The sequence below is a fragment of the Hippocampus bargibanti genome, linkage group LG02 (genome assembly GCF_051943395.1).
Source record: "Hippocampus bargibanti isolate YZ-2025 linkage group LG02, ASM5194339v1, whole genome shotgun sequence".
In the NCBI taxonomy this organism is placed as follows: domain Eukaryota; kingdom Metazoa; phylum Chordata; class Actinopteri; order Syngnathiformes; family Syngnathidae; genus Hippocampus; species Hippocampus bargibanti.
In genome coordinates this window covers 25,604,241-25,628,447 of record NC_142735.1, presented here as the reverse complement: position 1 = coordinate 25,628,447, position 24,207 = coordinate 25,604,241, and the positions used below count along the sequence as shown (strand labels likewise).

The following is a 24,207-nucleotide window of genomic DNA, read 5'->3' as shown; positions in this document are numbered from 1 at the left end:
AACCAAAAGATTGAATGACTTTAATTTCACACTCTACTATTGAAAAATTCTAACGTTTCCTTCCAGATGACATCGATCGGCGACGAAGTACAGTATTGGAATTGTAAACTCTTCTTTTCCTTTCGGCTTTTCCCTTCAAGGGTCGCCACAGCAAATCGGTGTCCTCCATCTTTAGAGGTTTGATCCGCATGTTTGTTTTGGCCAAGCTTTTACGTCGGATGCCCTTCCTGACACAATCCTCTGTATTTATCCGGGCTTGGGACCGGCACAAGAAGACTTATGGCCCTTTGTGGCTACAGGACAGGCAATTCGTTTAGTAAAAGGCTCCCAAACAAACAGAACAATTTTAGCTCTCAAAAAGTTAGGGTGCCATCTGCTGACCGTGAAGAATAACTACATTTTAATGTAAAACTCGTTCTATTGAAATGCACGAATTACGAACAAGACAATATGCGACAGAGAGTGACATTTTAGGTTGATTTGCCACCTACGCGATGTGCGAATAAAAAGCAATTTGAAGAATTAGAAACAACATCGGGTTAACGATTTCTTGAACTCTACTTTCTGGTCAGTCGTGAAATAGGCACGAGTCCTAATAAAAACAATTTGAAATGTCAGAGTAATAATGGAATATCGTAGTGTGTGAGGTCGATTAACGATGTCTTGTGTCGTGGACAGGTGACTCCATCCGACGTCAACACTCAGGGCTCGATTACTTCTCCGTCGTAAGTTTGTTTTAAAATGGCGGCGGAAACAGGCAGACAGGTACAAGATGCCAACTCAAGCGACGAAACTTGTTCATTTCCCTTCCTCGCCGAACCCCAGTCCTAATACCCATTCGCGAGCGTCCACCCACCCTTCGTTTCCGGTGAGGGAACGCAGAAAGCCAAGTGGACTCGGGGTGCAAGCGAGTCCTGTTCCGGTTGCTTTTTATTTCTTTTTTTCTTTTTTTTCACCTTCTCACGTCGCTAGATGACCTGGGGGCGGTCATGTTTCTTTTCCACACCGAGCTGCTTTGAGGAGAAGCCAGGGGTTTCCGCATCACCATGGAGCGCTCCGACTCGCGTACGGCGCCGGGACACCTGTAGCTTCGAGCAGCCCCCATGGCGAACCTGACACCCTGTGACCGGGGCCGGATGGAGAGCCGCGGTGGTAGGTTGTTTTGCCACATTAAACTCACGCACTTGTCGCCCTTTGCAGCTCTTGTTGACACAGACAACACCACAGCCCTTTTTCTAATACAGGTTGACATTAATTAACTCAATAGCGTGCCTGGATTAAGACTAATGCAATGCACGTGACATCAAATCTTCTTAATCTGTATTTCCTGTAACCCAAATGGCAATGACAAAACGGGACAAGTAGTGACAGACAACATGAACACACAATCAACGAGCTGCCTTTTGGTACAACTCAGCTAACCAAACCCCACCACTTGACTTCCTGGCATACGACTAACTTGTGAATACTGTACTGCAGTACTCGTAATTAGACTCTGTAAAACCAGTTTATTCTTTTGTATAGTGTATGGTTTTATTTTCATACAACACAGTACTTATTCTGTTCATTTAAAAAGCATATAAAATGACTTTTAACTTAATTTGAACAAGCAACTTCGTGAAATTATAAATTTAGTGGTGAATGGATTTAAATATTTAGTCAGGGTATTGGTAGCTCCTAATACTTGAAAGTTCATTATTTGCCATTGAAATGGATCGAGCTACTGTGACGTAGCTGTGCGCTTTTTGCAGAGGATAAAGACGCCCGTGAGCGTTGTGATATTTGTCTGTTTTTGAGTGTTCAAATATGGTTGCGTGAAGCGTTCAAGGTAAATGATTGTTTTAACTGTGTGAATAGTAGGGCTGCGAAATTTTGAAAAAAGCATTAAATTGAGGTTTTTTTTCTCCCTCAATACTAATTTTGTGAGTGATGTGCGAATATTTTTTTCACAGTCCAATTTCTGTTTGTTTTATTTTCTTGTTAACAAATTGAAGCAATACATTAATATAACACATGTTTCATTTTCCTGGTTTTGTAGGCTTGTCTTATGCTAAATTACAGATAGGGGATGGTGTTCTTCAAATTTTCAATGGAAATGCCTGCTTCACAGGTGTGTTTGGAGGAACTATTGTGGAGAACGGTTGTGAGGTCAAAGGCTCCTCTCTCTCCGCTCATCACAACCTCTCCAAGGAGCATGTCTCAGATCTTGGCCTGGTGCTCCATGTTCAATCGCCATGTTACCCACCGGCCTCCATTTTACACAGCAGCTTAATGAAACTCAGTCTCGATCTGGATACTCACAGTCTGACTTCCCAGGACTCTGGTATCCCAACTTTGGAGCTCAACCCTCCAGATGTCACCGGGGGAGACTCTCCTGCTACTTTGACATTGGATGACGACTCCCCCGATAGCAACGGCATCCCCAAGTCGTCCAGCTTCCCACACAGCAGCTTCGACGCCACCCGCTTTTTCAGTCCAGGCCTCAGATTGCCTGGAGCTGCCGTAGGGCATCGAACCTTGAACCGCAGCGACGACGTTTCGGTGTGCAGCGCGTCTAGCATGAGCACGGAGCTCTCGGCGTCTAACGAAGACATTTTACATTTCACTGTCACCTCCGATTCGAGCGCCATCGTCACACTGGAGACGGATAATGGCTGCGTAGCTCCCTTCTCCGACGTTGCACTTGCTTCGTTGCCGGGATGCTCCAAGGACTTCAGGGGTCCGGTTCAAGCGAGCCCGCTCGGTGTTATGAGACAGGAAGAGGATGGCAGGCAAAAGAAACTGGGAGCACTCGCCAGCTTGTTCAACAGGTAAGTCTTTCTTTTTAGAGACTAGTAAATCGAGGCTATTGAGGGAAATGTGTTCCAAATGCACACACAATAGGTGATAGGTCACACCTTTATCAAACAGGATTTTATAGTTTGTTAATCATGATTAATTACATTGTGCAAATACAGAGCGACTTTTTTAATGTTTTGACCCATCCGAGGCACCTAAAACGGGGGGGGGGGGGGTGTCATCTGACAGGTGATGGCTCCCCAAATTCATCGATAAAATATGGAAAACACATGACTGTCAGGGGTGGGTTGACATTCAAACTATGCTCCCAATGGGGGGACAGCGAGGGTCTGGAAAGACATCTCACAATTAACAAAACAGGTGCTGATGCGTATTGACACGTTATACCACAGGTGTCAAAGTTAAGGTCCGGGGGCCAAATCTGGCCCACTGCATAATTTTATTCAGTCCACAAAAGCTAATCAAATGTGTGAAATTCCATGATGCTTGCTAAAGTCCAAACCAAAATTTTGAATTGTCCCATGTAAACCACAACTACTGTCATTATTTTTTACTTCAAACTTAAAGTATTTTTTAATTAATTTGTTATGTGCTCTAAATGTAATATGTGGAGGGGATTAAAAATGGCTTCCCCAAATTCATAACAGCGAGAGGAAACCGTAACTACAATGTGGCCCGTGGCAAAAAATGAGTTTGACACCCTTGCTTTACACCACAGGTGTCAAAGTCAAGGCCCGCGGGCCAAATCTGGCTCGCCACATCATTTTTTTCGGCCCGCGAAAGCAAATCAAACTTGTTAAATTCCATGATGATTGCTAAAATCTGAGCCAAAATTTCATATTTTTGGATGTCAACCACAATAAAAGTCATTATTCTTGACTTCAGATTTGAAAACGAGTTATTCATTAATTTGCTGTGTGCTCTATATGTAATATTTGAAGGGATTTAAACATTCTAATGGGTTCCCCAAATTCATAACGGCCCTCGAGAGGAAACCATAACTACAATGTGGCCAGCGGCAAAAAATGACTTTGACACCCCTGCTTTACACCAACTGTGTTGACACTATTGATAGTGTTATCAATCAATAGCGACCTCTGCTTTACATATGAAATCATGGTACGCATGCTCAATGTAAAATTGCAAGCTATATAACGCAAAATAGCCTGTGAAAAAATGTAACTATTCAAATGATGTATATAAATATAAATGAATGTAAATGTGTATATATGTATGAATGAAGACAATAGAGATTGCTGTTATTTGTGTCAGAAGATATTATATTTCCCGGTTTGTGAACATGTTCTCCAGCGATTAACATCAAATCTTTACTTCTGTGAAATGTACATTTCTCCACTGCGAGACTAATAAGGGCAAATCCATTCCAATCCAAAAGCAAAGTTTCCAAAAACAGGCGCAGGTACATGTGCAGGTATCTTCTTCATCCAACAAACCCACATGTCTATAAGTTTGTTTTTTTCCTTATAAGCACAATTTGGTGCAACTACACACTTCCTGTTTTGGTCACATTGTGTTTTTTTTTAAAGCAACACATGCACCAAAAGGGGTTGTTGCTCTTCCCATTGTGATAACGAACATAGTTGGAATGTGGGAATTTAGAGCTTCTTTCCTTTGTCCAGGGGCCACAGAGCGGCCCCTGGTGCCTGACACGCTCCCACGAAGCGACGTTGCTTTCGTTATCAGTCATTCACGTTTGTGAAGTTACACATTCCCCTCGCTGCCCTTCAGACTTCTCTAAGCCAGTCCGCCCGTCCCCGCAAAGGGTGGAGCGGCGAGGAAGTTGAAATGTTCCTTCGTGATATCGATCACTTACCCCTGGGCCGAAAGTGCGGCATGCGTGCCTTTTGGCTTCAGGCGCTACCCGAAGTCCTGGCGCCCATATTTGGTGGACACGACGACTTTGAGGCCTTTTCGGGTGTTTCAGAGCAAGATGACGGCCCCTTCGCTTCTTTTGTACATTGACAGGTAGGAGGGTGTTTGTAGATATTTCCATCCATGGTTTATTCAACAGTAGCCAAAATGGAACTGTATAGTGCCACTTAGCAGTTTTTTTGACAACGATACTAGTGCAGCGTGTTCTACCGGAAACAAATTCCTTGTGTGTCCTACATACTTGGCAATAAAGATGATTCTGATTCTGATTTATGTTTTTGGGGGATCGAGCTGGGTTTTCAAACATTCTTGTCTGGATTTTACTGTAGTTGCCACAAGCAGCGCTTTGACGCCTTCCCTCATCTTAGCACGAGCGCTGGACTCGCCCACTCTTCCACTCAAAGCGCTCCGACCATAAATCGAAAACGCACAAAAATTGCTTTGTCAGCATTTGTTCTTTAGCGTACGCGAATATGTCACATCTATCAAACGTCGTAGTTCAGCGTTGAATGAAAAAGTGAGTCAAAAGACAGGACATTGATCATTTCAAAGACTTCAATGTTTTAAAAGACTTCTAATATTCATCTTCTCACTACATCATAGCCTCTTGTTATTTTTTTTAAACCTTTGTCAGAGTGCCATGATGTAACGTGATATCATCATCTTTGCTTCAAATCTGCACGCTTGAGAAAAAAAACAGCTGGCGATGACCCAAACGTCCCTTACACAATAACAATTCAAAACTCGTCAATGGATCAATGGGCTTCTTTATGAAAATGAATGAAGCCTCTGGCATGTAAATGTTTATTTTTTTGAGGAGGGGCCGGAGAGAGGGGGGGGTGTTATTTTTGCAATGTAAATGTCCGCCTTGATTAGTTGAACAAGCATGAGGTTCGTGAATTAACATCACAGCCTGTTTTTTTTTTTCTTGAACGCGCTTCTTGGACTTTGCTTTTTGCACTCGATTCTCGTTCACACTCTCAATGGGAGCCTCCACATGCGCTCATGTGACACCTACATTACAGAAAAAAAAAAAAACGCACTGAAACTGATAGTTTTCTTATGATGACATCATTTGGTTCCGATATCTCTTGTGATATCAAAATACTAGTTTACATTGTGTTTTTTTTTTCAGGAGCCTCTTTGCCAGGAAAGTGAAGGACAGTTGCTTGGCCGAGCAGCGGGACGCTGGATGGAAACTATTCGGGAAGGTGCCCCCACGCCAGGGGCCTGTCAAGGACCCGAGAAGAATACAGAAGGTAACATTTGTTTCCGCTTGCCAATCTCTCTCTCTCTCTCTTCCCTTAACAAAAACTTATCATTATCGTGCATGAAGTTGTGATCACTGCCAAGATACAATTTACGACTCTTGTCTTTTTCCAAGCCTGATTAAAATATAATCAAACCTTATGCAACCACTTTGTCAGGTTGCATAACATGTAAACAGAACACACGAAAAAAAAATCTGAATCGCGCCGTTTTCTTGAACCTTTTCATGCACCCTGTAACCTAAAAGCATGTTAAACACTCCACTGTAATCTAATTTAAAGCAGATTCTTTACTTACAGACAGTGTATTGTAGGTGTTCAAATACCTGACATGTTTCGGCGTATACTTCCGCCTTCGTCAGAGTGTCACGGATGTTGTTGTGACGCGCCATTTTCAGCTGGTAACACTCGCAACACCAGCTGAAAATGGCGCGTCACAACATCATGTGACACTCTGACGAAGGCGGAAGTATACGCCGAAACATGTCAGGTATTTGAACACCTACAATACACTGTCTGTAAGTAAAGAATCTGTTTTAAAGTAGATATCAAGTAGACAGGATGAACTTAATACAACGACTCCAATGTAATGTCCGCCACTACTTGATGCGACTTCTTAACTCATTTACTGCCAGATGATGGGCAAAAATGTGTCCACTCCAGGGTTTTTGTCATTTTCACGCAAACGGTAATACCCACACAATATTGACTTTTCAGACTACATAAACATTCAATTCAGCGTGAGAAACCTTAAACTCTCTTCTTTCATAAGATTGAATTCATCATTCAATCAATATGTATTATATTATATTGTACGTTATATGGGTCTGGAGTTATCTTAGCTTGAAATGGGGGTGGCTGTCCAAAATGCAATACAATCCATACCTATTGATTTATATAGCGCTCTAACAACAGCTGAAGCTGTAACAAAGCGCTAACATGGAAAAAAGGGTAACGCTGCCCCTTCGTGGAACACTGTAAAACCCAACAAGTTGAAAGTACTCAAATTTTTTATGGCAACTGATTACGTCAAAATTTTTGAGTACAGTTTACTCAAAAGTTTTGAGTAACCTGTACAGGTTACTCAAAACAGGTTACAGGTTACTCAAAACTTTTGAGTAAACTGTACTCAAAAATTTTGACATAATCAGTTGCCATAAAAAAATTGAGTACTTTCAACTTGTTGGGTTTTACAGTGAAGGGAAAACATTGCCAGAGGTCTGACCAACTCATTATCGGCACCTCTGCAATAAAAAACAAAACGTGAACAAATTTGAGAATGGAGCTCCACGTCACACTTTTCAATTTCTGACTAAATCCGGGAAGAGCAGCAAGTGAGTTTAAAGATGCTCCCCCTCCCCGCCCTTTGAATATCGATTTGTTTACTTCGAAAGAAATGGTCAGCGTTTCCTCCCGACCTGTTGTCGCAGCGCTTTAAGCGTTTTCAGAGTTTCATCCCGGCAGAAAAAGGCTCACAGGCGTGTTCTTGACAACCTGATCCGTGGCGGTAACTTCATATCCGATCTGCGAATCGGATAACACGGGTGAGGGAGGGGCGGTGGGGGTGATCTAATGTCAAGTTTTTTGTTTTACTGAGCTTGGGAAAAAAAAAACGTTTGTGGCGCTTTGTGCTCGGCACAATTTTTCCGGTTGCTGTTTTTATTTTTCAACAGTCCAAATCCATCTGTCTTGAAGCGCTAATCATCATCGACAATGCGGATCTGTTGCTTTGAGATTGATTAGAAAGACTGTCAGAGGCACCTCAGAGCCATGAGCAATGCTGCAGCTCAAGCACACACACATACGTGCGCGCGCATGCCGGTCGCTCCAGATCTTATGCGGAGCAGCTGGTGCCAGCATCCCTCTTCGGACAGGCGGGGGAAGGGAGGCACCGTGCAAATGGGTGCCGCCGAGCGGCTGCGTGTTTTCCAACGCCGAGTGTGTCCCTCGACCATCCCGCCGGCCGGTCACCAATAGCGATACCCCCACCCCCAAACCCCTTCGGGAGCGCCCATGACGTTCGGCTAATGTTCAGCGAAGACGTAAACTCCCACATCAGCCCTCCCCCGACCCCCCCACGGAGGAGGACTGAACGGCTGTGTTCATGGTGAGTTAGCAATGTGATAGCCGCCGGCCTCCTTTGCTTGTTTGGGAGGCGGAAGGACGCCTCTTGATTTTACACAATAGCCCTCCCCCCTGCTTTGAGTTCCTGGAAGGCGCTTTGTGTTGCTCACAGGTGGATGACTCGGACATCTGCAAAAATAAAAAGCGCAGGAAGTCTTGTTTTGGGTAAAATGAAATCAATCGGCGCCGCTGAGGAAAAAAAATCATGTTAATGTGATGCCACCGCAATTGATGGCTTGCCTATGTTTTTGTTTTCAAATGCCGTTTCACGTGTTAGCATCAAAGCGCACACGGCTCGTTTTACAACGCGCTTACTATTTGGCCGTAGCTCCACGTGAAGTGCTTCACAAGATTTTTATGGCTTGGTTTTAAATCCTTTAAAAAATTTATGGGACCCATCTAAGATTTGTACTCTTGTCTTTTTCCAAGCCTGATTAAAAATAATCTAATTAACTCGATTAATTCTTGATTAAAAGCACATTCAGCGTGTCGGCATGCCAGGTTGATAGCCGGTTGGTCACTCACACTGTGTGTGTGTGCGTGTGTGTGTGTGTGTGTGTGTGTGTGTGTGTGTGTGTGTGTGTGTGTGTGTGTGTGTGTGTGTGTGTGTGTGTGTGTGTGTGTGTGTGTGTGTGTGAGATTGTGTGTGCGTGCGTGAGTGAGTGAGAGAGACCATATTGCTTTTGACCTATTTACAGTCATGCTCCTCCGCTTCACCCATAAGACGTCTCATTTCATCACTCAGCCCTGTGCTGCTCATCATAAAATAATAATAATAATACATTTTATTTATAAGCACCTTCATAAGCTCTCAATGACACTTTACAATCACAAAACAGGGACAGAAATAAAACCACAGATAAAATTATAAATAAGAACAAGAGATAAAACTATATGGATGTTGGAGGCAAGAAACTCTCAAATCAATGAATGTCAATGATAACAAGCGTTCCGCCATTTTTTTTTTTTTTTTTTTTTGACTTGTCAGGAATATGAAACAAAGACGGGTAGAGCTGGACATGGTAATCTGACATCCCCCAGGCAGAATGTAAGGAAAAACCTGGACTTTGAGCCTCTCTCCACCACCGCTCTCATACTGGAGGACCGACCTGCGTATGTAAACACACTGGGTTTGCTATCTGTTTTATTTTCCACATGGCTGATGAAAGCATCCTTTGTCACTCTTTATCTTCACATTCTACCCATTCTTCCCATTTTTTTGATACAAGAACCTTTTGTCCTAAAAACAAAACTTACCAGTCTTATTCATGGACTTTGAAACTATAGTGAAGCTCCAGAAACTTTTAAAAATGCTCTTCATCTTCACTGCACGTTTGTTTGGAAAGTATTACCATTTTCCAGCGTATAAGCACACTGGACTATAAGGCGCACCTTCAATGAATGAAAAAAGTTTTCCAAATATAAAATCTAAAAGTTTTCCAAATATAAGGCACACCACATTATACGTGCTACAGTATGCACGACATCTTCTGCGGTTGGAAATTGTGGCTGACAGTAGTTGTGAGACCTGTTGTGGTGTGGCTCAACATTACTTCACATATAAAAGGTGCACTGCGTATAAGGCGCAGGGTCATCTTTTGAAGAAAATCAAGGCTTTTGGGTCTGCATTATACACTGGAAAATATGGTACTCACCACCTGTTCTAACTGTAAAACCACACATGAACCAAAACACAGTGAATAGCTTCCATTAGTAAATATCACCCAGTAAATTGAACCCAGTAAATCTGCGCTGCGAGGCCAACGTACTAACCACTTCATCACTGAGCCTTCCGACGCATCAGGTGTCATCACATTATGCGGCACAAAATGAACCAAAATTTTGTCATGCCAGACGTCTGTATTTGTGAAGTGTCCACACGCCTGGCAGGACAAAGTGTCTGCCCATTAACTCAGTGACTGCCGGTGCTGCAGGTGATGTGCAAAAATGTGTCCACTCCAGTGCTAGGGTTTTTGTCATTTTCACTCAAATTCTAGGACCCACAGAATTTTGAGTTTTAGGACTACATCAACATTCAATGCAGCTTAAGAAACCTTAGACTTGCTTCTTTCATCAGAAATTAATTCCTAAGTTATATGGATCTGGATTTATTTGATCTTGAAATGCGGGCGGCTGTACAAAATACAATACAAATAATATTGATTTTTATAGTGCTTTAACAACAGCTGAAGCGCTAACATGATGGACAAAAGGAAAATGGCACCTGCTTGTTGAAGGGAAAAAACTTTGCTAGAGGTCTGACCAGCGCTTTATCGGCATCACCCGCAAGAAAAACCAAAACCCAAACAAATTTGGGATTCCCGAATAAATCCGGGGATGGCAGCGAATGAGTTAATCGCAAGGTCAAGTCGACTAGTGGGTGTGGTATACAGCACATTTTATTGTAAATAAAGGATTTTACTTGACTACCCTTTCATCACACGTAGCACCAACACGACACGCAACACTGGCAATGTATCGAAGGGGGAACATCCTGGTGCTTTTGCTGAAAGCAGGAGAAGAGAACAAATGCTTGCCATTGCTACTTCTTTATGTGTAATGTACCCCAAAAGCCCACCTCCTCATTGTATTTCGACCAACGCCTTCCAGTAATCTTCCAGCCAAGCCGGCTGAGGAAGCAGAGAAACACAAGCAGCAATATGAAGAGATGGTGGCCCAGGCCAAGAAGAGAGGTAACGTGATCTCCCTGCACTTTGGACTCTCTCACATCCTTCCCAGTCGTGTCTCAGCTTGCCTTTCCGCCGTGCTTGTCGCCGTAGAGCTGAAGGAGGCCCAGAAGAGAAAGAAGCAGTTGGAGGAGCGTTGCAAGCTGGAGGAAAGCATCGGCTCTGCCGCGCAGACCTGGAACCAGGAGATCCTGCCTAACTGGAGCACCATGTTAGTCATCGCCAAGCCCGCCAACTGCGCCGGTCGATCGCAATGCGGAGTCCGACCTTTGACCTCTGCGCTCCCGTCCGTCCCTCCGCAGGTGCACGTCGCGACGAGTGAGGGACCTGTGGTGGCAAGGCATCCCGCCCAGTGTCAGAGGCAAAGTGTGGAGCCTGGCGGTGGGCAACGAACTCAACATCACTCACGGTACTGTTGCACAATTAAGCGAATGCAGATTAACTTTGTGGCGTGGTAGAATTCACTTTCTTAAGGAGGTTTGGGTTTGCACGGCGCTTCTCAATTATTCTCTGTTACTAGGAAGCCGAAAACATTTCTCGCACCTCCCAAGCCCCTGCCGCGACTAGAAATAGTCCCATTTCTCAATAAAATTCTTAACTAAGCCTCTGCCTAACATTAAATCGGTGGTTCTTAACCTTAATTTTCTCGATATAGCGTGTGTTGAAACATTCTTAAAAAAGGATCACATGACGTACTATCACGACAGTAACACGTTTAATACTGAGCAAATAAAAAAATTCCCGCAGCACTGATTAGACAAGAAATGTCATGTGATCATCGGCAACCAGCATTGGCCAAGCATAACTAATTGACATGTTGATTGTTTCTTACTACAGTAAAGTCTCGTTATATCGATATCGGATATATCGATAGTCCCGGTTATATCGATACTATTTCGATGCACGCACGGAGAAAATTACATGCAAACAGGGTCGGATATATCGATAGTCCCGGTTATATCGATATTTTTTGGACTCCCTTGAATATCGATATAACGAGACTTTACTGTAATATGAAAGAACCCCTCCAAAAACTATTTTTTTCGTATAGATCAACATACAATAACTAGCACTCCCGAATTCAATGTTAGTAATAGTATTTTTTTTCCATTACATTTTTACAATACATTTCCTGTTAGCACTTGGATTCAGCACTAGCTCTAGCAATGTTTTGTTTTGAATCACTGAATTATTTTCTTTTAACTCATTCACTGCTATTCCCGAATTTATTTGGGAATTGTGAAGCGCCATTCCCGAATTTATTATTTTCTTGCGGCGGGGTGTGGATCAAGCTCCGGTCAGACCTTTGGCAATGTGTTTCCCTCCCTTAAGGGGGCTGCATTTGCCTTTTGGACAGCCGCCCTCATTTCAAGTTCAGATAACTCCAGACCCATATAACTTCTGAATTAACTATTTTTTTCAGTTGAAAGAAGCAAGGCTAAGGTTTCTTATGTTGCACTAAATGTTTATGTAGTCCTAAAACTCACATTTCTGTGGGTCCTGCAATTTGAGTGAAAATGACAAAAGCCCTGGCACTGGAGTGGACACATTTTTGCACATCGTCTGCCAGTGAATGAGTTAAAGTCTGTAACAACAAATAATCAGAAATGCATCCATTTGTCCGAGAAAAAAAGTATACGAGAGCACCACTTCCCCCTACTGTAGTGGAGGTGCAATTACATTTTGTATCCAAGTACGGCGAGAAAAAGCAAGCATTTTTTTTCCAATGTGTGTTTGTTGAGCCTCCTCAGGCCACACAGAGAGGCAGGATGAAAAGATTGAACACAATTTATCGATCAGCGGAGACTGATCGTAAAGTACACGCGATCCATTTGCGGCACCATATCACGTTAATGACCGTCCATTTCTTGCCCTCCGCAGAGCTTTATAACATCTGCCTGGCGCGGGCCAAAAAATGGAGGAGCACTGCAACCAGCGCCCCAGAGGCTGAAAACCACGGTACAGACGCGCCGCTCAAATCCGCCCATTCTTTTGACACCGTATCTCATTTTGTCGTCGTGTTGTTGCCGCCCTGCTCCAGATTCGGGCTCGTCCAATCGCGAGTCGAGCTTGGAGCTGATCAAGTTGGACATCTCGAGAACCTTCCCGCAGTTGTGCATCTTCCAGCAGGTGAGTGGGTGGCGCAACTTGCTTCGCCCGAATGCCCGGTTGCATCGTTACGGCTTTTGTCGTTTAGGGCGGACCCTATCATGACGTGCTGCACAGCATTCTGGGAGCTTACGCTTGCTACCGTCCGGATGTCGGCTATGTAAGTGGCACCGGAAAATTGCACCATTATCTGTTTTTGCCATTTGCCAAATTCTTATTCTCCCACCCGAAGGTCCAGTTTGACAAATCTTATTTGGACACAAACAGTATCCGCACACGCGGGCGGTATACGACACCAGACGTGGGCATATATTCTTTATCCTCCGAGTGTAGAAGGATTCACGTTTTTGTAGCTTACGGTGCAGTCGTGAACACCTCTTTCACATAGATCGCTCTACCGATGATAGTACGATTACAAGAGGGCAACGTCACCTCGCCCCCGACATATCTTATGGGTGATCGGAACAACTTATTCTCAACATTTCAACTGGGTGCAGCTGAAACCAAAACCACAGTGGGCAAACCGTTTCCTGTAAGTCGGGGTGTGACTTTTTTGATTCCGTTTGGGGTTTGCCTTTGCAGGTGCAGGGAATGTCGTTCATCGCGGCTGTGCTCATCCTGAACCTGGACACGGCCGATGCCTTCATTGCGTTCGCCAACCTTCTCAACAAACCTTGTCAGATGGCCTTCTTCCGAGTGGACCACAGCCTTGTCGGTGCACCAGAAGATATGATCACGGTTGACCCCCAGAGACGCGGCGCGGTCCTCACGTGTTTTTCTTGTGTGACTGCAGATGTTGACGTACTTTGCTGCATTCGAGGTGTTCTTTGAAGAAAACCTACCAAAGCTCTTTGCACATTTCAAGAAGAACAACTTGACCCCTGATATTTATTTGATCGACTGGTGAGTTTTAGTTGTTTAATTATTTAATCGTTCATGCATCTAGTTATATTTTTTTAATCTGTCTAATTTTGATCTCTTTATTTGTCTATTTATTTATCCATTCAGCTATTGATTTATTTGTTTTTGTAATTTCTTTCGTTAGTTAGGTAGCCAGCTAGTTAGCTAGCAAGTTACATAGCTAGTTATTAAATTAATTGGTTGTTTAGATATTTTTCTAGTAGTTAGTTAGCTGGCTGGTTTGTTGGTTAGTTAGTTGGTTAGCTAGTTAACACATTAGCTAGTTAGCTAACAAATTAACTGGTTAGTTTGTTGATTAGCTAGTTCGTTAGTTAGTTATCTAGCAAGTTATATTGCTAATAAGTTGGTCGTGTTAGTTGGTGAACTTGTTCACTAGTTTGTTTGTTAGTTGGTTGGTTGGCTTGTCAGTTAGTTGTTTGGTTATGTATTTTATCTCATGAAGGCGCTTGTTTTCAGTTGCCGGGAAAGCAGGAAATGGCTGTTTGCGCATGGTGGAAGGGGGCTTCTAATGGGGGTCCATGTCACTTTGAAAATTCCTAGATTTCCGTTTCAAATTTGACTCACACCACGATAGAACATGGCGTTATTCCCGGTCTTACTATTTTGCTTTCTGTGGTAGCCGAGCGCTATTTTCAGCGTCGCAAAATGTTTGTGACATTTGAGCTTTGGGTGACATTTTAAACAATAATATTAATAGTAATCATAGTCATAATAGTAATACATTTAATTTATAAGCGCCTTTCAAAACTCTCAAAGTCACTTTACAGTCACAGACTTAGTTTTTAAAAGTGAACTTAATTTAACCTCTAAATTTTGGGATGTGTCTACACTTCAACGTTCATAACTTGTTGAAAATGTATGTGATCGACATCATTGGCAGGAAATGGTTGGATTCCACTTAATACAAATAAACAACCATGACACTGAATTTCTTCATATTAGGGCTGACCAATATTAACCAATATTCAAAGAAATATATCATGGTTTGAGTAGTAACAAATTTTCGTTTGTTTGTTTGTTTGTTTATTCATTCATTAATTCATTTATTTATACTTTGGGGGGTCTGTAATACATCATACAATAAAGATATAAAGTACAGTACAGAAAAAATGTTCTGCAGTACTTTGTCATTTTGTGTTTGTTTAACAGTGATAAACCTCTACACAAATCTATTTTTCAATTCGTTTTTTTTCGGCGGGGGTGTTCGATTGTCACTCTTTTTGTCTTATGTTACAATATATCATTTACTCATTCACTTCCATTCACAAAGTTATTCGGGAATTGAAAATATGACAGAGCGCCATTCCCAAATGTGTTGGGGTTTTGCTTTTTTCTTGTTTGGGTGCTGATAAAGAGCTGGCCAAGGCCTCTGGCAATGTTTTTTTCCCTTCCACAAGGGAGAAGCATTTCCCTTTTTTCAATGTTAGCGCTTTGTTCCAGCTTCAGCTGTTGTTAAAGCGTTATATAAACCAATATGTATGTATTGCAGTGTATTTTGGACAGCCGCCCTCATTTCAAGCTCATATAACTCCAGACCCATATCATTTCGTAATTAACTCTTTTTCTGATGTAAGAAGAGAGTCTAATATAGTCCTAAACCTCAATATTCTGTGGGTCCTGGAATTTGAGTGACAATGACAAAAACCCTGACACTGCAGTGGACATATTTTTGCACATTGTCTGGCACGATTTGCCACAATACAGTAAAACAAAAAATCATAACTCACGCCCGCATCCTCTCCCACCTTCCAGGATTTTCACCTTGTACAGTAAGTCTCTGCCACTGGACCTAGCGTCACGCGTGTGGGACGTCTTCTGCCGGGACGGGGACGAGTTCTTGTTCCGCACGGCACTGGGCCTGCTGCGCCTCTTCCAGGACGTCCTGACCGGCATGGACTTCATTCACATGGCCCAGTTCCTCACCCGCCTGCCCGACCTGGTCCCTGCTGAGCAGCTCTTCCAACACATCGCCGCCGTCCACATGACCAGCCGAAACAGGAAGTGGGCGCAGGTAGGCCAACATGCGCCAGGAGAATCATTGCTGTTACTAGTTTCGATCATGAATGATATTTTTGACCAGGCTGCTGTCCTTTTAGGTTCTGCAGACGTTACAGAAGGATCCTGAGCGAGGGAGTCCGGTACTGAAGCGCTGATCTGCAGTAGACAAACATCAGGAAGACTGACCTTGAGTCTTTTCATGGAGCGACATCCACCATAACGTCAACGGGGGACCTGTGAGTACCCGAGCAGGGGTGCCTTATACTTGACGAACTTCCCGGCAGAGGAGCCACAATACGACACACTCCCCGACACCCTTGTGGGACCACCCAGATGCCAGTGATTACTCAGTCCTCTTAAACGTTTTTTTTAACATGACTCCCAAAACGAATCTTCTGGAGCTGATTGTTGTAATGTTACATGTCGAGATCCTCTGGAAATGAGGTCAGAAGCTGCCTTTCACATTGTAACCAAGGACTGTAGATAATTTCAGCTTGTTATTTTTTTAATTGTGTGAACGGGTTAGGGGGGCGGGGTTACTTCAAGGAAAGGGGCTCTCTGCCGCAGGTGCTTTTCTTTGGATTTTGAAAATCAAAATCCTCAGTCCTGTCGGGGCTTATATTTTTCCATCTCGACTGCTTAATTTCAGGATGTTGCACTATTAGTCATTCAAACTATTTCTCGGGCATTGTCGTCCATTTTGCACACTTTTTCTCACCGAGTGCAAAATCGGCGGTGTGAATTTGGAGTTTCCATTTTTTTTTCCGCCATGGGGGCACTTGATCGTCATCCATTGGTGACTTGTGGGTTAACAGGAAATGAATTTTTCCCCCTATATAATCTGTGTGGTTTTGCACCCCACCCCTGCAGCAACACACCGCAGAACTGCAATCACACTTTTTTTGCACATTGGCCCTACAGGTGTGTGAGTGCGTGCGGGCGGGCGGGTGGGTGTGTGTGTGTGTGTGTGCGTGCGCATGTGTGTGATCGTGTGTGTGTGTGTGTGCGTGTGTACGAATCATTTGTTACATGCAACGTTGGCTTTTTTTTATCCACTGTGGTTGTAAAAAAGTTGCAAGCATATCAGATGGGCACGGAAATGAATGTAAACTGTTGATTGCACTGCTGTGTCTTTGTTTTTGCTTGTCCTCTTAAGGTTTTGATTTTTTCTTGCTTTGGATTGGCTCGCTGGAGGGAAAAGAATATGTCGTTTGACCAAATAAAGGACTTGCAAATATTCATGTTGTTATATTGTACGGCAATGTCGGTCGATCGATCGATGATTGACTTGACATCAGAGGGCAACAGTTCGTCTTGTTTCAACTTTGAAAGGTTAATGCAGGAAGTATTTAGAAATGTGATTGAGGCTTCATCTTTAGAAGCACCGGAACCACTTTTATCATCAAGATCTCCCGAAGGCAGCACCACAAGGACATCATTGAGCCTACAACGTTCCTCTTTTCCCCTTTTCTCCTTCTACCCCTTTCATTATGCTTTCCATTTACAGTATTTATTTGCCAGATTCAAGTGCTCCAGAAGGTTGCTGCTTCAGACTCTACCTGCAAAGACTCAGCCCAAAAATCTTTGACTGACAGCCAAGCTCCATAATGGAAGTCATAAGTTTCTTCTTTTTTGCAATCAATCCATCTCAAAATGTTTTCCCAGCATTGTCTATGATTCGCCCTCGCAGTCTGGTGACCACAAAGAAAAATTAAATCTGTGCCTACCTGACTTGCTCCTGGCTGAAAAAAAGTAATCAGGCGTTCGGATTCATCTAGCCTCTGAAGGTTCCCTTGCCCACATCGGTGTTCGTGGAAAAAAAGCAAAAAAAAAAGTTGCAAGCGTCTGTATATTTTTTTAGCTTTTGTCTCTAAGTTGTATGCACCCATCCATTATCCGTACTGCGTATTCGTCATTAGGGTGGCGGGGGTGCTGGAGCCTATCCCAGCCGTCTTCGGGCAAGAGGCAAAGGACACCCTGAATTGGTTGCCAGCCATTCACAAGGCACACAGAGACAAACAACCAGTTACTCACACAGAGGGTCAATTTTTAGTGTTCAATCTGCCTGCCATGCATGCTTTTGGAATGTGGGAGGAAACCGTCGGGATTCATCTAAATCGAATCCTAAAGAGCATGTAAGTAAAAATAAAAAATAACGAAACAAATAAATACATATATAAATAACCAAATATTGAATAAAATGAAGCAGGGAATCAAAACATTTACGTTCATTGTGCTTTTAAAAACAAATACATGTCCACTGAACTGTATCTATGCATGACGTCATCTAATTGGACTATGCTGCCATCTGCTGGATAATGAAATATACTTTTTTTTGGAAGTGGGCAGGTTATGTGCGGCTACAATTAAAAACATGGACATTTGTTTTGCGATATTTCTAATATGAATTAAATTTTATGAATGATGACTTGATTTTAAAGTGTTTTATTCTCGACCTGGTTGTGAGCAAAATCTGTGGTACAGTTTGTGTACTGTGTAGCATATGTCACACTGCTACAGATTGTTGCGACACAACAGTTTGGTGAACAAAACTCATCTGTAAACTGCACGTGAATCAATTTAATAATCGACATCTCTGGGTGGGTATGACAGACATAAACTGCAACACTTTTGTTTAGTTTAAAGGGCAACCGACGTCACTTTTTAGTTTTTTAACTGACATCAGAAAAACGTTTTATCGCATCTAAAATACGCAAAACACACAGTATGATATTTTTAGTCAAATGCAAAACACCAATAAAAATGGCTTAAAGTGTCCAAAATCTGCAAAAAAATTGAGCCGTGAATTGGGCATTTTCAGAAAGTCCCGCTCCCAGTTCGTGACGTCACGCCAAGACGTCTTGCATTGCTGGAGAATCCAAACAATGGCTTCAGATTCGGAGAAGATGCTTTCTTGTTACACATCCAGTTATGAATATGATTCAAATAGTTCTTAAGAGGAAAACATACATGTTTGCCATCGATTAAAGAAGTCCTTCCGTGTCATTTTGAGGCATCTGGACTGCAATGTAACGTCCCACAAAAGAGGCAGAAAAATGGCGACCAGCTCCTGTGAGGAATGAATCAGCCCGTTTCCACAGGCTGATACATTCCTTGCATGGAGCTTGGACTCCCTCTGCTGGCGGCTTTTGGATGTAACACAAGGGTTAAAAAAAAACAGTAGAGCAAAATACATTGACGTGATGGAAAGACGCCACAATGCGTCTTTTTTACGGTCAGGAGGCGGTCCTTTTTTGACGTCACGTGAGGACTCGTCACCAACTCAAAAACAAGACTTCCTGAATGTTCAGCATGAGTCTTAAAACTTAAAATATAGCTATATGCGGAGGAATCTTATTAAAATATGCCCAGTAGAAGTCATTTGAATCCATTTTACAAATTATGGACACAACTTGTCCAGAGACGTCGGTTGTCCTTTAAATAAAAAAGTTTTTTTTAGCAGTTTGTGTCAAAATAAACATAAAACAAAAGACACTGTGTGAAATGTAAATTTCTCCACAGTGAGACTGATAAAGGCTAATCTATTAAAAATAATAATTTTGCTATCTGCTTCATCACTGAGATGCTAACCGCTTAGCTTATCGTTGAAAAATAAATCTATCCACCATCGTAAATGAACCCCTGCTTAAAACCTAATTGACTACAATGGCGCAATTTCTTCTCGTCGTCCTTTGAGCTTCTCCAGTTTCTCCTGCAGTTGTTGCGCAGCCTCCACAGTGACTCCAAAGTCCCATAAGAGGAGCGTGTTCCCCAGTAGGCCGCGTGTCTGCTTCAGCTCCACGTTCTCCCTCCGTAGGCTGCCAGCGGCCCGCTTGGTCCGGGTTAGCGTGTCCCTCCTGGATGTCAACGTAGCCTCCAACCGGGCGAGCTGCTCCCGCTTGGCCTGCACCTCCGTTTGACTCCAGTGGAGCTTCTCCTTCATGTTTGACAGCAACTGTAAGAGAAGAGGATAAAGAAGATATGCCTGTGAGCATTGTTTAGTTACGTTTGCGCTGAAATGTCGGTTTTCTTAAAGGGTTATGAAACCGATGCTATTCATTAGCCCGCATTTTGCATTGTTAGCATCAAGCTAAGCCGACTTCCCCAAAGCAAAGATTTGACACCTCCAATGTGCGTTTCATATTCTTCCGGTGCTTGGAGGCCTCTTGACTCCTCCGCTCGTTCGCTTTCTTCTCCAGCGTCCTTTGGGCCAGCAGCTGCTTCAACTGCCGCAAAAGTAAGTCCCGCCCTTCCTCCTGTTCCTCCTCGCCGAGTTCCGCCTCCAAACGGACCACCTTATTCTCCATCCTGGTGTGGACTCGCCGTAGCTTCCTCAGCTCTTGGTGACGTCGCTGCTCGGAGTCCAGCGCTGCGTCTACTTTGGCCCGGGCCAATTCTGGAGCCAAATGGCATCTTAGCAGTGAGACAACCACCTTCTTCTTCCAAGTCAACACGGATTGCCATTCATCTTCCACCTGGGTAGAAATATCAAAATATCATCCGCAGTAACTAAGTACAAATATTAATTTGCATACTTGACATTGTTTGATGTAAACAAAAAACATTTCACTTACTTGTACTCTTTGGCATTTGACTCAGCATGATTCAGACTTGATCTTAGTTTTACTCCCTGGTGCTTTCTACTATCTTTGTGACTGCTTTATTTCTTGTATATGATAGTTGTCCATGTTAAGCGCTTTGTTACAACTTCAGCTGTTGTTAAAGCGCCATATAAATCAATATGTATTATATATTGTATTTTATTGTAAATGTATGTTCTATTAATGCCCATTTCAACCACTGAAAGTATATGAGTGATTGCTGCAACATTTTGCATTCGTGTTTCTTGCTAAAAGCTATAAATGTTTAATGGCCATAAAATTCTGATTTACCGGGGTGATCTTTACAATATTTTCAGAGGTTGAAGTGGGCAAAAGTACAGATCTCCACCTTAATGGTACTGACAATTGTCCATTTGATGTTAAGCGTCATTTATTTTTTCTACAGTGAGTGTCTTATTGGGAGGAAATGCTCAACATTTGCAAATGGCGATCGATTGCAGCACTGTGACTTCAAGTTAGGTTCACCTCGTTTGCACTTGTGTGGTTTTTTTTAACCCCTTTCCAAACTCAGCAAATGATAAAACTTGTACTTATAAAACAAATACATGAATCTTCTTCTTTTCCTTTTGGCGTTTCCCTTCAGCTAGCTAGCTAGCTAGCTAGCTAGCTAGCTAGGTAGGTAGGTAGGTAGAAATACTTGCTGCTGTGAAATGTAATTTTCTCAATTGAGAAACTAATAAAGGTAAATCCAATCCAATATAAAATGTTGCCGTACGAGACGTGAACGAGACCCCCACCGCTAGATGGCGACAGAAACCAATTCACATTCGTTCTATTACTGTGAAAGGATGACATCGACTGGGCGCACTAATGTGGTTAATAAACGCCACAGAATTTCGAGATTATCATCGCTGTTCTTAATTCATTTAAAGGACAACTGACGTCACTTTTTTTTAAACTGACATCATCAAAACGTTTTACAGTATCTAAAATACCCAAAACTATGATGATGATATTTTTATTCATTTTTATTCAAATGCAAGACACCAATAAAAATGGCTTAAAGTGTCCAAAATCTGCAAAAAAATTGAGATGCGAATTGGGCATTTTTAGAAAGTCCCGCCCCCAGTTCGTGACGTCACGCCAAGACGTCTTGCATTGCTGGAGAATCAAAACAATGGCTTCAGATTCGGAGAATATGCTTTCTTGTTACACATCCAGTTATGAATATGATTCGAATAGTTCTGAAGAGGAAAGCATCCATGTTTGCAATCGATTAAATAATTTATTCCATGCCATTTTGCGGCAACATTGGGGGGAAATGTATCACCCAAAATGGCGACCTCCTGTGGCCACCTCCATTTCCACAGGCTCATAAATTCCTTATATGGAGCTTGGACGCCCTCTTCTGGCGGATTTTGGGTGCAACACAAGGTTTTCAGACCAAACAATACAGCAAAATACATTGACGTGATGGAAGGACTGCTACAATGTGGCTTTTTTTCAGTCAGCGGCGTTCCTTTGGTGACGTCACGTACGGACTCGTCACCAACTCAAAAACAAGACTTCCTGAATATTCAGCGCGAGTCTTAAAACGTAAAATATAGCTATATGCGGTGGAATCTTATTAAAATACGCTCAGTAGACGTCATTTGAAGCCATTTTACAAATTATGGACACAACTTGTCCGGAGACGTCGGTTGTCCTTTAAATATACTTGAAATATACCTGATTGAGCTTCTCTTGCTTGTTGAGCCTCAGCTCCTTAAATTGCTGCTGAACTTTCTCCATCCGAGAAGCTCTCTGCCGCCTCATCTCCATTAGGTGCTCCAGGCAGTCTTGGTACTCCTTCACGTCCGGCTCGGGGTCTTGTTCATGGGGCGTCGAGCCCCTCAAGTGGAAGGCCATCTGTGCCTGGAGCTCCATGTTGCGCCGTCTCACTCGGTTGTTCTCCTCTTCCAGCTCTTGTAGGAGGCCCATGGAGTCCGTTTTGATGCCCCCATCAAGATCCTTACTTTGTCTTGGGTGTTCAAGAGGGTCCATAGACCCCCCCGTGTTTTCCTGCATCTCACTTTCTAATGAATCCTCTGGTCCGGTATACATTTATTTTTCAAGTGTAAGTCTATCAAACTAGACGACATGTTGCAAGACAAAAACGTTGTCTTGTCTTTCGGGTGTTGTAGCAACGAGCCGACTTGGTTACTGCGTAAGGCTGTAATGACAAATAATTGCCACAAGTGGGCAGTGTTCACTAAAAACCGCATTGAAGTAAAGTGGTTGGTCGAGCAAATGACGCGTCCAAAATCATTTTCAATACCGCTTTGTTGGTGTTTTTGTTGGTGATTGAATATTATTTGGTATTATATATTATATTTTTACTTTGTTATATTAATACGAATAATTCCTGCGAAGACTAGCCTTTCATCCAATTTCGTGTTCTTCTACTACTACTACTACCACGAACAGCATTATTATTATTATTATTATTATTAGTAGTAGTAGTAGTAGTAGTAGTCGTAGTAGTAGTAGTCGTAGTATTATTAACTTTATTATTATTAACGGAAATAATAATAATAATAATAATAATAATAATAATAATAATAATAATAATAATAATAAGGAGAAAAAAAATATAATAATAAATAATAATAATAATAATTTGGACCAAAAGGCCCAAACAGACTTTACTACTGAATAATTAATTATTGTTGTTGTTTTTTTTTTAACTTAAACCTTAATTTTGTTGTGTCACATTTAAAATGTGATGTTGACATGATATGTTTCCATGTTATCCAAAATTTGGAGCAAAGTTCATGGGCTGGAGAGAGCTGTCTTTACTGCTTTTGTAGTAATTGTTGTTCAAGAAGTCGGGTCATTTAATGTTGTTTTAAAAATGCCAACATTTGATATATTCTAAATTATATGATAATAGTATTCAAAATCTTTATCTCTGACTGATGCTACAGTATATCAATTTGAAAAATAATTTAAGTCAGTGGATGTCTAAATGTGTTAACTCAGCAGTGTGTGTGTGTGTGTGTGTGTGTGTGTGTGTGCGCGCGCGTGTGCGTGTGTATATCTTCATTTTTTGTTTGAGATTTTGACGATTTTCTGCAGACACCGTGTCACTGATTTGGCGCCATTGTGTTTCATTTCCATCAATCAGGAGGTGGAAGAGATGATGACCAACTGAATGGTTGCACCTGTGCTTCTCCAAATGAAACATTTCAGGCAATAACAATTTTCTCTTGTCACAGGGACTTTGTGAGAGTGTGCTGTTTGGTTTATATGCTTGTTTGTAATATGGCAGTGTCCTTTTATAGAGAAAAAAAAAATCAATTTTTCTAACACTGCATATGTTTTCCACGGACAGATGTTGAGTCCAGAATATCACCTTATGTCGGTAGTCCGAAAAGCACAGGATGGACTTTGTCTAGACGCTCAGACTTTCAACCACAGCTTCAAAGTTGATCAGCGGTGCTAAAAGTGACACTGAATATGAGCTGTAGCTTTAAAAAGACACAGGGGCTCATGTTGGAACTTGGGGTGCACCGTGGTTTCATATCCTCCTGAGCCACAATAATGCACACTGCTGAAGTTAAAAAGAAAAAGGTTGTAGTTTTACGGGCATCAGCTATATTATTCCTGCAACAAAACATGAATACATGTTGTCTTTTATGAAATATTTTCGCATTTGAAAAAAACAAGACGGCGCATCATTCAACCATTTAAATGCGAACATTCCTCGGAAAAAAAGGATTGCTGCGCTCTATTTTTTTCATGAGTGATCAGAGAAAAAAAAAGATAATTTAGTTTCATGTCCAACATCTTTGTGTGTGTGTGTGT

General features: G+C 42.3%; 2 protein-coding genes across 2 annotated transcripts; one reads left to right on the top strand and one right to left on the bottom strand.

Moving 5' to 3' along the window:
- The first annotated feature begins 539 nt into the window (after positions 1–539).
- tbc1d14 (TBC1 domain family, member 14) lies at positions 540–17,036 on the top strand. The gene is made up of 14 exons (XM_088990505.1): positions 540–1,152; positions 2,111–2,810; positions 5,828–5,951; positions 9,073–9,197; positions 10,695–10,777; positions 10,865–10,982; positions 11,074–11,180; positions 12,653–12,730; positions 12,813–12,901; positions 12,969–13,040; positions 13,463–13,591; positions 13,674–13,783; positions 15,554–15,812; positions 15,898–17,036. The coding sequence occupies exons 1-14, from the start codon at positions 1,104–1,106 to the stop codon at positions 15,952–15,954; spliced, it is 2,100 nt and encodes a 699-aa protein (XP_088846631.1). The 5' UTR covers positions 540–1,103; the 3' UTR covers positions 15,955–17,036.
- Positions 17,037–18,252: 1,216 nt separating this feature from the next.
- On the bottom strand, positions 18,253–22,522 carry cfap184 (cilia and flagella associated protein 184). The gene is made up of 3 exons (XM_088990506.1): positions 22,090–22,522; positions 19,924–20,274; positions 18,253–19,754 (listed from the first exon to the last, which is right to left on the bottom strand). The coding sequence occupies exons 1-3, from the start codon at positions 22,462–22,464 to the stop codon at positions 19,461–19,463; spliced, it is 1,020 nt and encodes a 339-aa protein (XP_088846632.1). The 5' UTR covers positions 22,465–22,522; the 3' UTR covers positions 18,253–19,460.
- Positions 22,523–24,207: the final 1,685 nt, after the last annotated feature.